Consider the following 15,125-nt stretch of genomic DNA (forward strand, 5'->3'; position numbering starts at 1 on the left):
TTTTTTTTTTTTTTTTTTTTTTTTTTTTTTTTTGCTTGCGAACTCCTTACCGCGGTTTCTATTCAACTTCATATGTCTGAAGAATTTTTTATGAATTAATTCCCACTTGTAACCTCCAATCCTCTTCATTTTGATCCGTTTCTTCTTATTTCCTACTATGTTTCTGCAGTTTCTTCTTATTTTCTACTACGTTTCTGCAGTTTCTTCTCAAGTCAAACGCCTTTAGATCTTCGTCTTTCGAGGTTGTTCATCACTCCGTTATCGTCAAGAAAGATCTCTTGCGGGATGCTGGATTCCTTTTTGTCATCCTAGACGGTGTTGTGGTGTTCTGAATTTGCATCCTCATCGATCGCGTATGCAGTTTCCTCTTCTCTTTGTTTTCTTTTAGTTGCTGTTTGTTTGACTGTTTGGAAATCAACGATGGTTTTTTTAACATGATTCAATTCGGAGATGGAGATTTGAGGATATGGAAGTGGATGAGTTTGATATTTTGTTATGTGTGGAGAGTGATGATGCTTGTGAGAGAAACTCACTTTGACTTACTCGCGTTTTTATGCCAAGGCGTTGATGGCGCTGTTGTTTATGGCGTTGAGATGTTATGTTTCTGTAATTTGAACAGAATTGAAATTTAGGAATGCTATTTGTTGCACTTCCACTGATTTCTTCTGCTAAATATCTGGTTCGACAACTTCTATGCTTTCTTTTTTATTTTGCATCATGTCAAACGTTTTGCAGGCTCTTGAATGCTAAATCTGAAAGGTGCCGAGAGAGTACGGATACACTTTCTTTACTAGGTACGACTGAAACTGAAAAGAACCGATGGCAACTTCACCGACTGCTAAAAGGGATGAGGAACATGGCCTTCCTAAACAGAAAGATGGAGGAGAGTCTACAGTTGAGATTGAACAGTCCTTGTCAGTTAGTGAGGATAGCACTACACAAAAAGGACTTGATGAAGTAGCAAAGGATAAGAACATCGATTTAAAATGTGAGGCTCAAGATGAAGTGGTGGAGAGGGAGAACGTTGAAGGTGATTTTAAACTCGAGGCGGAAGCCAAGTTAGATTTGCAGTCTAAATCTGTAGTTGAAAAGTCGGACCAGATTATTAGAAGCGATGACTCTAATGAAAAGCTAGAAGAGGATAAGAATGCAGAATCTAAATCGTCATCAGATGATTCAAACAATGATGGTGAAGGTTTAGATTCTAAGGCTCAAATGGGGGCAAACGAACCAAATGGAGAAGTTATTGATGAGGAGAAAGCTCCAGAGCCAGTCTTTGATGGGACTGAGGTTCCTGGGATCGAAGGTAGTGGTAGTTTGTCAAACCGTTCCATGGATAGTGATTCAGAGAGCCGAAGTGTTGTTGATAGGGCTTTGACACTGAAAAACTTTGTTAAGGAAAAGGGTGTAGTTGCAGTCTCTAGTGTTTTACGTCGTTTGTCAGGAAAAAAAGATGAAGAATGTCCGGATATTCCGAATGACGAGACTAAGGATGAGTCCATTTCCAGTAAAGAAAATGAAGTCAATAAAATCCCTGAAAAACCTTCGGAAAGATCTGCTGCATGGAATCCTCTCAACTATATTAAGATGTCGCGTGATGCTGATGCACAAACCAAAACTGAGCAGTTGGAGGATGTTGGTGGTGAATCAAAATTAGATGCTGTAATGAAAGGCAGAATTCTTCTATACACACGGTTAGGCTGTCGAGAATGCAAAGAGGCTCGACTGTTTTTGTTTTGGAAGAGACTTAGATACGTTGAGATCAATATTGATGTTTATCCGGGTAGAAAGTTGGAGCTAGAGAATATTGCTGGGTCTTCTGCCGTTCCGAAGGTATTTTTTAATTCAATCCTTATTGGAGGCTTGAACGAACTGAGAGAATTGGATGAGTCGAGCAAGCTTGATGAGAAAATTGATTATCTGAAAGCTGAAGCACCATCACTTGAAGCCCCTTTACCACCTCTTCCTGGTGAAGATGATGTCTCCAATAGTGGGACTGTTGATGAATCGGCTATGATTGTTCGAAAAATGAAAGAATCTATTGTTGTTAAGGACCGGTTCTACAAAATGCGACGATTCACCAACTGTTTCCTAGGCTCAGAAGCTGTGGACTTCTTGTCAGAGGATCAATATTTGGAAAGGGAAGAGGTGAGTTGGACTTTGTACCTTTGTTGTCTTTTTAGAAGATGAGACTTCTCTTTGAAATAACATGTTTCATAACTTCTCTCTCACTCTCAAGTGCACAATGCAGTTAGGTACTAAGGCATGGTAGTTTTTCCTGCAGAAACTTAAATCTTTTGTTGAATCACTTGAAATATTATTTCTATGAAGCTTAGTAGTTTTCCCAGATTCTTGGTGTTTAGGCACATTCGTATTATTATTTGATATATTGGAGTTATCTATAATGAATGCATTCACAACCAAGAAATACATACGGATCATTCATGTTCAAAATTTTCCAACCGTCGAAGAAAATTACCTTTTGATATGCGGAGACTTTCATTCCAATTTTCTTGTAAATTTATTCCTTACGAGAGTGGGGCTTTAAAATACTATCCTTTTCCGTTTATTGAACGAAGAAATTAGCTAATACGGATATTGTATATTTTTCTAGTAGCCATGATACTGGTGTAAATCCGATTTTCTTTTTCCTGCAAAATAATGTGTTAATTAACTGCATAGCTTCGATCTTTATTTTGATGTTTTTCTAATCTGTAGCTCTGCTCTTTAATTGATCCTTGATGTGTCTTTGATTTTTTTTTTCTTTTAAATTTATCATTTTGGTGCATTGATCAGGCTATTGAATTTGGACGAAAGCTCGCAAGTGAACTTTTCTTCCAACATGTTCTCGAGTAAGTTACTTTGACTTCTCCTTTCAGTGCCGTGGCTGCTACTCATTTTATTTGTCATTAATAATTCTGTTTACAGGGAAAATCTATTTGAAGATGGTGGCCACTTATACCGGTTCTTGGAGGATGATCCCGTTGTTGCAAATCAGTGTCACAACGTTGCAAGAAGTATTATTGAGGTGAAGCCAAAGCCGATAACAGATATTGCATCAAGATTGAGATTTTTATCCTTTGCCATTTTTGAAGCCTATGTATCAGAGGATGGAAAGCATGTAGATTACATAAGTATTCATGGGAGCGAGGAATTTGCTAGGTTCGTTCGTTGAATAAATTGAGATAGAAGCACATTCAAGTTTTTTGCTGTATATATAGTTTTTTTTTTCTGCATGCAAGGATTTTGATTTAAGGGTAATATTTTGACAGGTATTTGAGAATTGTTCAGGAGCTCCAAAGAGTTGAACTACAAAATTTGGCACGGGAGGAGAAGCTTGCTTTCTTTATTAATCTCTACAATATGATGGCCATCCACGCAATATTGGTATGTGGTCTTCCTGTTGGGGCGCTGGAAAGAAGGAAACTGTTTGGAGACTTCAAATATGTTATTGGAGGGGCCACCTACTCCCTTTCAGCTATTCAAAATGGAATTTTGAGGGGCAATCAGAGACCGCCTTACAATCTCATGAAACCATTTGGTGCAAAAGATAAACGTTCTAAAGTGAGACCATCCCCCTTCTGATCTTTAATACTAATTTTATATTGAATGGAATTCTGACGTAAAAATATTCATAGTATAATTTATATATCGTTTTATTGTATGTGCCAATTATCCATGAAAGTCTGAAGCTACGTTTGATGTGCTTGAATCTTTTTTTGTTAAGATTTTGAGACCACGCCCTTTATTTGCAGACAAGTTGTAACTCAAGTACAATCATCTGGTTCTTTTGTGATGGTTGATCATAGGCTCAAACTGGATAATTCTTATCAGTTTCTCTTCCTGTTTATCTTACAAGTGGGACAATTGTCGCTAGGAGCTTTAGGTCCCATATTGTTTCTTCAGAAGAGTTTTTTATAGTCTGGCTTTATTGTTTCTATTTTTTTTTTTTGTAGGTTTCTCTTCCGTATGTGGAGCCTTTAATTCATTTTGCACTAGTTTTTGGTACCCGATCTGGGCCTGCTCTTCGATGCTATTCTCCTGGGAACGTAGATCAAGAGTTGATGGAAGCAGCTCGAAGTTTCTTAAGAGACGGAGGACTTGTCCTCGATTTGAATAACAATGTGGCATCAGTTAATATGATTCTTAAATGGTAAGAAAGAAATAGTTCCTCAGAAACCACCTGTTTTCTTGCAAACATTTACTAATATTTTAGTTTCCATCATTGCGTTATAGAATTTGCGTTTAGCACCCCTACTTTAGGTGGACTTACTTCCTTCCCTTAGTTACACAGACAGTCATCATTTCTTTCGTGGCGAAAATTTTGAAGGTATATATTATATATCTTGGAAGAACTCTCTTGGATATTTATAGGAAACCTGGTAGTACGTAGATCGTTGGGCATTGAACAGTATTGTACCGAGGCCTTGGTTTAATCTTTTGGATGGAAATCTATAAAACAGTACTCTTTGACATCTCATGGAGCTTGCATTGGAGATGTACAACTTCCCATGAATCATACCCCCTAATATCATGGATAATTGAAATTGTTTTAGCCATATGTTTATGATAACTTGAGCTTTCCCAACTTTACTTGGCCTTACAGAAATCAGCTCGTAGTTCTTTTAAATACTGTTCAAAACGCAGTTTATTGTTTTCATGTAAGCCAGAGTTTAGGAATCAACCATACGTGTTGGTGGAATATATTTAAAACATTACATCCAAGGCATTAGACAGTTTAGTGATGTTTTTTTTTTTTAATTTTTTTATTGTTATAATATTTTTCTTTGCTCAGGTTTAGCACCGACTTTGGAAAGAACGAGCAAGAAGTCATGAAGCATGTAGCAAACTACTTGAAACCAGATGATTCACAAGCGCTGCTTGAATTGCTTGACAGTTCTCAGTTGAAGGTATTTTATCAAGCATACGATTGGGGTTTGAACTTTTAACATTGCAGGTAAGGCAATAAACTGTTTTGTCTACAAGGTAAAACCAACATTCTACAGTTTACTTCATTCGGAATTCCTTGAAAGCATCTGTTGGTGTTTTCCTTAGTACCATGTAATTGTGCATCCAATTGTAATGTGCATTTCTTTTTAGTTCAATACCATTTGGGAATAGCGAGACATTTGTACCATTGACCTATTGGCCAAAAATGCATGTCAATTACTGCTATATTGTGCAAATTGTACTTGATTATAGATCTCTTTCAGTTTTTTTTGTTCAACACATATTTTCTAAGTATAAGATCTCGTGATAATTAGTCGAGTTTGTTAGAGTAGGTTGTGCACATTACCATTCAATTTTCTAAATATAAGACCTCATGATAATTTGTCAAGTTCGTTAGGGTAGATTTTGTTCATTTCATTATTTGGATTTGATATCTTCTGACAGTTTGATTGGATTTAGTTATTATTACTATTATTATTTTGTTTATCTATATATATATTTATAATTAAACCACAATTTGAATTAAGGACAATAATTATAAAAATAACTTCAAATGTAAATCCGGTGGTATTATTAGAGGCATGTAAATTTGTTAATCCGTCTACATTTATTGTGATGGTCGTCTGAATCTACTAAAAACCAGGAAATTGTCGGAGCCATTTCCAAATACAGTCGGTGAGTTTTTCGAGGCTTTCAAACTCGGCTGTCCAACCTCATTTAACAAATTACAGTCGGCAAGTTTTCTAAATCAATAAATGCTTGATCGAGAACCTGAGCCTAAAACCGTATAATATCAATGATTTATTCAAGGGATAGCAGATAGAAGCCCAACCTTTTCAACACAAACAATTTAGAACTGAATCAAAGGGCAATCCACCGCCTTATTAATCATAATACACAATCGTAAATCCTTAACAGTGACAGCATTTTTTTTGGCTAAAGAGCCTGCAGAGATTGCTACCCCCAAACTATGACTGGACGACAAAAACAAAGCCGAGATAGCAACAGTGATACAACTCCATAGACCACCTTCAGCACGGTTTGAGTGGGCACAACAAGCAGGCAAGATTGAATCATCTTCATAATACCTCATTTCATTCCTCACACTGTTTTCTCAAGAACTACACACCAGTTTGATTTGTCATAAAATCGATCGACCACTACCGCGTCGTCCATACCAGACACCAACCTACAAATGCACCCAAGATGATCAAGCAGTAACAGAACAAATCATTATGTAGAAATGTAGATATCTCTTAATCTTAGTCAAAAGGCCAAGAAAGATGTATGTAGAAATGTTGTCGTGAAGTGCATGATATATACCGTGTTCCCTATTTCTACATAGTCATGGTATCTCGAGTCAAAAGATGAAATGTTGCAAGCTCGGGAACGACCATGGTCATCACTTTTCACATTATCACACATTAATGGAACTAGAAGTAGTTGAAAGGTTACTGCTAATAGAGACACACTTCAACACATAGATCTAGAACAGCCTAGTCACAACTAAAGAACAGCCTCCCCCCCATATCCAATAAGTAAAAGAAGCCAAGAAAGAAGAAACCATACAAGAGAAATGAGAGAGAGGAATACCTTTCAAGCTCGCCTTCACTGAAAACATGATAGTATCTGTTATACACAACAGCAGCTTTCTTATCATCCTTCTTTGCCAAACCACTAGCAAGGGCACTGGCAGACGACCCACTGACTTCTGCACGATGATAAGGTAAGTGCCATGGGACAAAATATTCTTGCTGGATCTTCAATAAGTTTTCATCATTACAATTCATAAAATCATTTCCACTCCGAGAGGGTAGAGGTTTATTTTCTGGCTTGCTTCCAGTGAAGTTTTCCTTGGAATCCTTTAGGGAAACACCTGAATGATTTTCATTCATTTCAGGAATGCTTTCAAGTGCCAACGACGATGGACTACGAACACGTGGACTACCTGGTCCAACCCACTCATCAACATACTTCTCTGAAAGTGGCATCCATTTCGTCAATAAAGATTTATCCTCTTGTTCAACAGCCCAGACTGTTATTAAAACTAGGCCACCTTTTTTGACAACACGTATTAATTCTTCGATTGCTTTCCTCCTCCTGTTTTCAGTACTTAGATGATGTAATACAGCTATAGAGATCGCTGCATCGCCAAAACCAGTTCTGTAAGGAAGATTTACTGCATCAGCCACCAAAACTTCATGTCCCCTCTCATCACAAATTTTGATAAGTTGGGCACTAATATCACATCCAATGAAAAAGCAGTTGGGATTAAAACCCAAGTACTTTCCATTACCACAGCCAGCATCCAGGACGAGGGACCCTAGAGGTAACGATGATAAAAAGGATGCAACTTTTGGCCACTTTGCAAACCGAGTTGAACTAAAATGGGGAGCAATGGCATCATAAACACGATGCACATATTTCTTTTCAATTTCAGGGGTGCACTGCACATTTGATGATGAACAGCTCTGATTTGCAGAAGTCAATTGCTGTGCATGTGTTTCATCATTCAACAGATCAGGATCTGCATTAGAACCACTTCTGACTTTAATCTCTTTCATAGCACTGGAAAGTCTAGAATGATGCCCACTACCACTTACAACAGAGGATAAACCAAAGACTTTAATCTCTTTGCTCACTCCTGTAGCACAGCCAAAAGCTTGAGCCAAGAAAATCAATTAGGCATACCCTGCAAGAAACCATGGCTCTCCAAGGACTAAATTTCTTGCAGTTCTTTCACTGTATAGAAGTCTATTATACAAACACTCGTACACAAAGACATACACGAAACATGATAGCGTCAAGAGATTCCTACATTCAAGGAGTAGGATAAAAAAATGTGAAGGTCATTTTGAATTCTAAGTTCTTTAGAAAATATGATAGCCAAGAGGATATTTTTCATTCATTCATTTACTGCTAGAACACGGCAAAGATTGGAGCTCTTCTCAGTTCCTTAACAATTTCCCCAAACAGTTCCCTCTAAAATCAAAGGTCTGATTCTTCTTGCTTCATAGTTTAGCCTTGTCCAGGAGGAAAACCAATCTCATTTAGACAGGTCTAGTCAACTACTACTTGTGGAAAATACTCACAAAGACAAATAGAAAACATCGGAGGATTGGGAAAAGGACAGCGCAATAATGAGGAGAGTTAACATTAATGTCGCTACTTGGCCGTATTATCATAGCAAATATCATTGTATTCATAATTGAATCTCCACAGATTTCCACGGGAGCGAAAAAATGAGAAACAAATCCATTATCCAAGAACAAGGTAACAACCAAACACATCCAAGCGATTGAAATGTAAGAAACTAACACAGAAGCAGCAGCAACAACTAGAGAAAACATCGTGCAAAAAACAAAATAGAAATCTTGATTTAAATAGATCCAGGAAAAGATGGAGAAACTCACGAAACTCATGTACGGCGTGTCTGCATGATTGTGCAGAAAGATTGGAGAAAAAACAGTGGAATCTAGTTCATGATTGGAAGAAAGAAAGAAAAAGAGAGGAAAGAAGAAGAGAAAATGAAGGCACCAATCTCGCAATGGCAGCTTCAAGTAGGCTGGTGGTCTTCGTCGTGGAGTGAAGGGGAAGAGAGTGCCCTAGCACACTGTACATTGATCTGCAGAGTTGTCAGAATCAAAAACCACTAAATTATTTCATTAAAACAAAACAGTAAATAGTAATAATAACATAATTAATAAAAACCTCTTTATTAAAAAGTCTTGATTTAATTTCTTAAATACGAAAATTAGTTGAATTAACAAAGTTAAACATATACTAAAACTTTGTTTTGGCAGTGTCTTTTAAACATATTAAATTAAATAAAAAAAGAAAAAAATAAATTAAAATGGGGTGGGGTGGAAGGTAGTTTGATTAAGTTGTCGGTCGGTAATAAATTTAAAAAATAAATTAATTTCATATCAATGTGTGTTGAATTGATTTTATGTGGTTCCGATCATATGATCTGAGCTTCCCTTTCTATTTTTATTTCTTTTAATTTTCATATATATATATATATATATATATATATATATATATATATATAGTAAAACTTATGAAAAAAAAGAAAAGGAGAGAAAAAAAAAAAGGTGAAATTTAAGAGGGGAATAAAGGAGGCGCGGGAAGAAGAGGTGGCGCGCCCAAGTAGCGGCGCCAAATCCAGACCTCATTCATAATCGCAACGCAAAGCCCAAGCAAATCAGTTCCCACTGCCACTTCCACTTCCACTTCCACTTCCTTCCCACACCCGTGTGCGCACCAAACTCTAGCGGCGATCTTATCCGGTGAGCCACCACCCCCTGATTCCAAATTCCCCGCTTCCACTTCCTGCCTCTTTGCTCACTATTTTCACAAACCCTTCTGTAATTCCCCTCCTCTCTTCCATGGAGGAAGGCCTCCAACGCCCCAATTTCGCCCCCTTTTAGTCGCCTTCTCGCTTACTCGCATTCCTTTTTTCAGGTATATTTCGTTTCTTCTTCTACCTTGTCTGTGCTGTTGAGCTCTGGAATTGTAGTTTTATGGGGGACATAATTTGCTTGTGATTCTTCTTACATTTTTCTTCTTGCTTTTAATCATATGTTTTCTCGTACTTTGTTTTGTTCCCTTTTCTTTAACCATTAGCCCATTACACAGATTAGGCTGCATTGTTCTACGTCGTTTCTGCAAAAAATCCAAATCAATGGCTGGTACTTTCAATCCACATATTTTGGTGGACAAGCTAGCCAGGCTCAACAACTCACAGGCGAGCATCGAGAGTATCCTTTTTGAAATTTTTACTCTGTTTTGTCCAAGTTATGCTATATGATTACTCTTCTTTTGGCTAAATTACTTTTCTTTTTCCTTATGTCATGAATGTTGATAGGTTTAATACCCTTGTTTTATTTATCAAAATTGGTTCCATCCTTAATGTGATTAAGCTTTGTCCCATTGGTGTATATTTCACATGAACAAAGCCAAGCAAGTTGTAGAAACATGGGATAAACAGTTTCATTTTTCTCCACGCGACCAGAGATTGGCCTATCTGTATCTTGCAAATGACATTCTGCAGAACAGTAGGCGAAAGGGCTCGGAGTTTGTTGGTGAATTTTGGAAAGTCCTTCCTGATGCCCTTCGTGATGTAATTGAGAATGGGGATGATTTTGGAACAAACGCTGCCCTACGACTGGTACATCAATGCTTACTATGCATCCTTATCCTTTGTCAAAATTTCTTACTCATGCTTAAATTTTATCTTGTATATTACTGTCCCTAAGAAAATATTTAATTAGATACTTGGCATTCGAGATTTTTGAGTTATATGGAATCCCTACATGTATTACAAAAGGCATGCTCATCCAATGTTAGCGCTGTTTCTTAGATGTTTAAATTAATTTCCATATTTTATTTTGTACCCCTATCAAAGCCCTGAGAAGCGCTTGTGATGCAAAAATCTTTTGTGAGTTTTTTCGACATGGATTATGTTTTAGGGTGAAGATTGGTTGCATATGTGCTGAAAGAAGTCAAAAGTTATTAATTGTTATGAACCTAGAATTCTATCATTGAGCTGAGCCAAACTGGAATACAAAATCCTCAGAGTAGAATGCCTTCATCCCTTATTATGAGTGTCGGTCATTAAAAATTCTTCGGGCCTATTTGATCGAGCTTCTTTTTGACCCTCCTTTGTTTTTTATTATCAACAATTGTAATGTCGTCTTGTAGTTTTTCTGTTGGAGCTCTTTGTTTGATTGCAGCCTTAAACTTTTTTAATTGTCATTCCTCTTAACCTTGTGTATTTAACGCTGACTCCTTTGTTTTTTTTCTAGACTCTGCTAGCATACGTATATGTGTTTTATTTAGACCCATTTTAATATTACTCATAGATTGGCATTTGGGAGGAGAGAAAAGTTTTTGGATCTCGAGGGGAGAGTCTTAAGGAAGAGATGATGGGAAAGCATACGGAAACTGGTAACCGAAATGGGAAGCAAGTCAGCGTTAAACTGGTAAAAATATTGCTCTTCCATCATGAATTCCGAGTTATGTTCATAAATAGTCTGGCCGAGTAGTCACCTATTTCATTATTCTTTTCAACAGAAACAATCAGCCAGCGAGTCATTGGATAAAATAGTTTCTGGTTACCAAGTTGTTTTCGGAAGTGAGGTAAATGAAGATGTATTACTAAGCAGATGCAGCAATTCTATTAACTATCTTGAGAAACTGGACAAACAAATTGGCGCTGATGTCAATTCAGGTACTTCAGCTTGTACATTGTCGATTATTTTAGGTTATTTGTTCTTAATTATTTTTACTGCATATTCTGTATTGTATGATTTCTCTCCTGTTATGTTGTACAACTTTTTGGATTGGGAAACAATTCGTTCTGAAGTTGAGGAACTAAATAACCTTTGGTGCACTGTTTTCATGTTTTCCCCTCCACCTCCACCTCCACCTCCACCTCCACCTGACATCCGACCACCCCAGACTCAGATCGCCAAAAAAGAAAAAAGGTTTTTGGAAAAAAAGAATGAAAAATTTGGTTTTTGAAGAACTAAGCACGTGAATTATCGGAAAAAGGTTTTAGTGCCTTCTTATCACAGGGGCCTACAAATTGTTGAACATTCTTTTCTCTTATGTGGTTTTACTCCTTAGTTATGATGCAAATTTCGTGTGTTGTGTATTCCCAAGAGATCCTTGTTCTCAATTATGTTGAGACGTTTTTGGAGGAGCTTTATAGTTTTTTTTAACTACACAGGGCAATACCATGGAACTTCAATTGCCGAGGATCTGCGGGGACATCATACCATTTTGAGGGACTGCGTTGAACAACTAAGAGCAATTGAAACATCAAGGGCGAGTCTCGTGTCTCATCTGAGAGAGGCTCTTCAAGAACAGGTATTTTGACATCTTTGTTGGAGAAAAATTAAGGTCACAATTATTCGAAGTAAACCTTAAAACTGTATCTTTAAATATAAATTTCTTATGTTCAGGAATTCAAATTGGAGCGAGTCAGAAATCAACTTCAGGTTTGCATTTCTGTTTCACAATTCCTTGGAGTATGGACTCGCAGTTTCTTTTTTGTTTTTCTGATTAATTGCTTTAGATTGACCCTATAATATGAAAGCTCCGTTGTTTTGTGGGTTTGGTTCAATTTTTACATGTCATCCCCGGTCATTCGTTTCCGTTTTAAAATTCATAAACCAAACCTTGATAAAGCTAGGGAATGTGATCCCATGGCATGGGCTTTTCATATTTGTGTCGGATGAACCATATTCAACATGAGCGAGTTGATGTAAATTATGTAGGGATTCCTTGTATGTACCTTCCCAAGATTGCATGAATTTAGTTATGAAGCCTCTATTTTACTGCATTAGAGTTGATGAAGATCCTGCTAATTGATTCATTCCCTGTTTAATGGATTGGAGAGCAACTGTGTAAGTGTTACAAAGAGCCTTATGCTTAGCTTAAAGAAGAAGAAAAATAAAAAGGAGAAGTTAGTTTCTCATAGGATGATAATGAGTCAAGAAATCTGTTAATATATTTATTTTATATAGTTTTTTAAAAAAGAATTGAATTAGTTACCAAACAACTCTGTTTTTCAAAAATTAAGAAACCAATCGTATAATTCTGGTTTTTTGTTTTTAGCTGAAATAGTCAAGCTAACCCATGACGTGTCATTGGCTTAATGTATATTAATTGTTGGAAAATTAATATACATTAAGCCAATGAGAGCAACTTTCAGAAGTATTCGGACAACACAATTATTTTTTGCGTTAATGAGAACAAAATGTTGGAAAATTTGCGAAAGCTCTGTTGATCTTTCTTTAAAACCTTTCGGACTCGCTGTATGTCTGTCTAAATTAGCTCTCGTTGTCCTAAACATGGACCAAGAGGATGTCTCGGCCCAGGCATACTCCTTGAGATGAAAGGGTGAGGTTGCAACAAATTAGAATATTGCAAAATTGAACCATATTCCTTCCCTCCAAATCAACTTGCTTCATTAGTTTCTCTGTTTGTCCAAAGCTATGTTGGTGCCTTTAGTTGAACATATCTGGGAAGGAAAAGTGGAAAGAAGGTAACTTTATTTGGTTGGTAGGTTTCACATAGAAGCTCTGACATTCATGGAAAAGCTCTAAAGTTCGAAATGCTTACTGTATGTGGCGTAAAAAAGAGAAAAGTGTTCGACCTTTGGTTCCTGCATTGTAATATTTCTGTTAGAGTTTGGTCCTTTCTGCTGGAAACTTTTAATATTGGATGGAAAGAAATCATGGGTTTTCCAAGATAAAGTTAAACCCATCGAATCCTTTTGTGAATTAGCACTGTATAGTGCCTTCACTTAGGGTGCGCCCCACAGTATGTGTTTTGTAATCACGATTTCCTTTTTTTAAAAAATGGATTGGAGTTCCTTTTTTAATAGTCTTTTCCCAGCAACTGGATCTTCTGATATTTGTGTTTCTGAACATGTTAGTTGAGTAGTTAAGAAGTCTGGCAAGCATGGGTTGGTTTTGGGTACCATAGCCCAAATACCCTTGGTAACAGCCATAGCCTACCACTAGTAGATATTGTCTTCTTTGGGCTTTCTCTTTCGGGCTTCCCCTTAAGGTTTTTAAAGCATGTTTGCTAGAGAGAGGTTTCTACACCCTTATAAAGAATGTTTCATTCTCTTCTCCAACCAATGAGATCTACTTTTGAAAATAGGCTAGTAAACAATTTCTTCTGCAGATGCCAACGTTCTTGATGACTTACCTTTTTCCCCCCTCCAATCATCCTACAGTACAGCTGCCAAATTGATGCCGTTGAATCAGAGTTTTCGAACCGAAATAAAACATCCAATGCATCAAGGTTTGAAGTAGTTATTGTTGTTATTTTTGGGTGTGGGGAAAAAACTGAGTTTAAGTGAAGTAATGAAATGGGAATTAGACAAAGCTCCACTGAATATCCTTTTTAGCTCGACTTTCCATTTTTCTTATGTATTTGGTAGGTCAACATCTCTGTTGCCAGGTGAAACCTAAGAATTAGTAGCATTGCCAGACATGTTTCAAGTCATCTCTTCTTACTTGTATGTATTTTGACAGGCTTCCCAGTCCCGGTCGGAACAAACTCAGAATCTCTGCCCTCAATTTCTAAACGGTGAAAGTGTGCAACCTATGACTGAGGGGGCCTCCAAAGATGCTCAGTCCTCAATAGCACCACACGGCCTTGTACCGAGGGAGATAGAACAATCAGCGCCAGTAATGTATGCAGCCTCATTACCTTTTCCTGCAAAACCTGCACCTATTGAGGAAGATCCCCGCAAGTCTGCTGCTGCTGCAGTGGCAGCAAAGCTAACTGCATCGACATCCTCGGTTCAGATGCTCTCTTACGTCCTATCTTCCCTGGCATCGGAGGGTGTAATTGGAAATCCAAATAAAGAGTTATCTTGTGATTATCCATCTGAGAAGAGGGCCAAACTTGAAAATGACCAGTCACCCTACGTATTGCCTCCGAATCCACAGCAGCCACCCGTCGATTCCTTCCCACACCCGGAGTCTCTCCAACGTAATGCCTCATCGACCAGTCAACAATACCCTCCTCCTCCCCCATCATCATCTCCCCCGCCCATCCCTCCGTTACCTCCTGCAGTGCAGTTCACACAGAATGTTGGGTCAGTAAGTAGCATGCCTTTCAGTTACAGTATGACACAATCATTGCCACCACTGGCGAAACCTGGCTATCCGAATGTAGGTGCCCCAGTGACTGGGATGTCTCCTTTTACAATACCCACAAATTCTTACCAGAGTTTTCAGGGTTCAGATGCCAATTTCTATAATCAGTCTTCATCAATGCCGATGGCACCAGTTTCTAGGCCATAGAGCTGTGTAATACTAGTCTTACTTCACCTATTTGTGCTAACAAATCTTCAAGGAAGTTATGCTTCCCATTAAGGCCTATGAGGAAATCTTGCATCCTCGTGTGCTCCTTAAGTTCTGACGACACAACTAAATGGATTTTGCACATAGTAATAGTTTGTAATTTAACTTCATTTATTAATGTAATGCTTAGAGTCTGGAAAACTAACTCATCTGGTTGAATCAAGTCTGATTGTTTATATTGTTATTGGTTGGATTTGTTCTGTATTAGACTGAACAAATGTGCTGGTGGATGAGGGACTTGATTGGTCAACAGGTATCTTGTTATAATAGGGTGCTCATCTCTGA

At 37.6% G+C, this 15,125-nt stretch overlaps 3 protein-coding genes across 11 annotated transcripts; 2 read left to right on the forward strand and 1 right to left on the reverse strand.

Moving 5' to 3' along the window:
• Positions 1-19: 19 nt before the first annotated feature.
• LOC111487124 lies at positions 20-5,229 on the forward strand. Of its 5 annotated transcripts, XM_023134375.1 has the most exons (8): positions 20-108; positions 201-353; positions 736-2,148; positions 2,797-2,852; positions 2,929-3,162; positions 3,273-3,564; positions 3,957-4,153; positions 4,796-5,229. In XM_023134375.1, the coding sequence occupies exons 3-8, from the start codon at positions 820-822 to the stop codon at positions 4,947-4,949; spliced, it is 2,262 nt and encodes a 753-aa protein (XP_022990143.1). In that variant the 5' UTR covers positions 20-108; positions 201-353; positions 736-819; the 3' UTR covers positions 4,950-5,229. The 5 variants fall into 5 exon arrangements, with proteins under 5 accessions (XP_022990143.1, XP_022990141.1, XP_022990145.1 ...); XM_023134373.1 differs by having other exon boundaries at positions 20-353; XM_023134377.1 differs by having other exon boundaries at positions 20-353; positions 795-2,148.
• A 493-nt stretch (positions 5,230-5,722) lies between these two features.
• Positions 5,723-8,610, reverse strand: LOC111487507 (alkylated DNA repair protein alkB homolog 8-like). 3 transcript variants are annotated; one of them, XM_023134928.1, is made up of 3 exons: positions 8,488-8,610; positions 6,544-7,642; positions 5,723-6,139 (listed from the first exon to the last, which is right to left on the reverse strand). In XM_023134928.1, exons 2-3 carry the CDS (start codon positions 7,512-7,514, stop codon positions 6,052-6,054), a joined length of 1,059 nt encoding a protein of 352 aa, XP_022990696.1. In that variant the 5' UTR covers positions 7,515-7,642; positions 8,488-8,610; the 3' UTR covers positions 5,723-6,051. The 3 variants fall into 3 exon arrangements, with proteins under 3 accessions (XP_022990696.1, XP_022990697.1, XP_022990695.1); XM_023134929.1 differs by having other exon boundaries at positions 6,544-7,612; positions 8,364-8,609; XM_023134927.1 differs by having other exon boundaries at positions 8,364-8,609.
• A 428-nt stretch (positions 8,611-9,038) lies between these two features.
• On the forward strand, positions 9,039-15,003 carry LOC111486946 (UPF0400 protein C337.03-like). 3 transcript variants are annotated; one of them, XM_023134127.1, is made up of 8 exons: positions 9,039-9,414; positions 9,577-9,710; positions 9,873-10,120; positions 10,815-10,934; positions 11,026-11,182; positions 11,684-11,823; positions 11,919-11,954; positions 14,004-15,003. In XM_023134127.1, exons 2-8 carry the CDS (start codon positions 9,635-9,637, stop codon positions 14,778-14,780), a joined length of 1,554 nt encoding a protein of 517 aa, XP_022989895.1. In that variant the 5' UTR covers positions 9,039-9,414; positions 9,577-9,634; the 3' UTR covers positions 14,781-15,003. The 3 variants fall into 3 exon arrangements, with proteins under 3 accessions (XP_022989895.1, XP_022989894.1, XP_022989896.1); XM_023134126.1 differs by having other exon boundaries at positions 9,589-9,710; XM_023134128.1 differs by having other exon boundaries at positions 9,594-9,710.
• Positions 15,004-15,125: the final 122 nt, after the last annotated feature.

The sequence above is a fragment of the Cucurbita maxima genome, unplaced genomic scaffold, assembly GCF_002738345.1.
Source record: "Cucurbita maxima cultivar Rimu unplaced genomic scaffold, Cmax_1.0 Cma_Scf00012, whole genome shotgun sequence".
Taxonomy (NCBI): domain Eukaryota; kingdom Viridiplantae; phylum Streptophyta; class Magnoliopsida; order Cucurbitales; family Cucurbitaceae; genus Cucurbita; species Cucurbita maxima.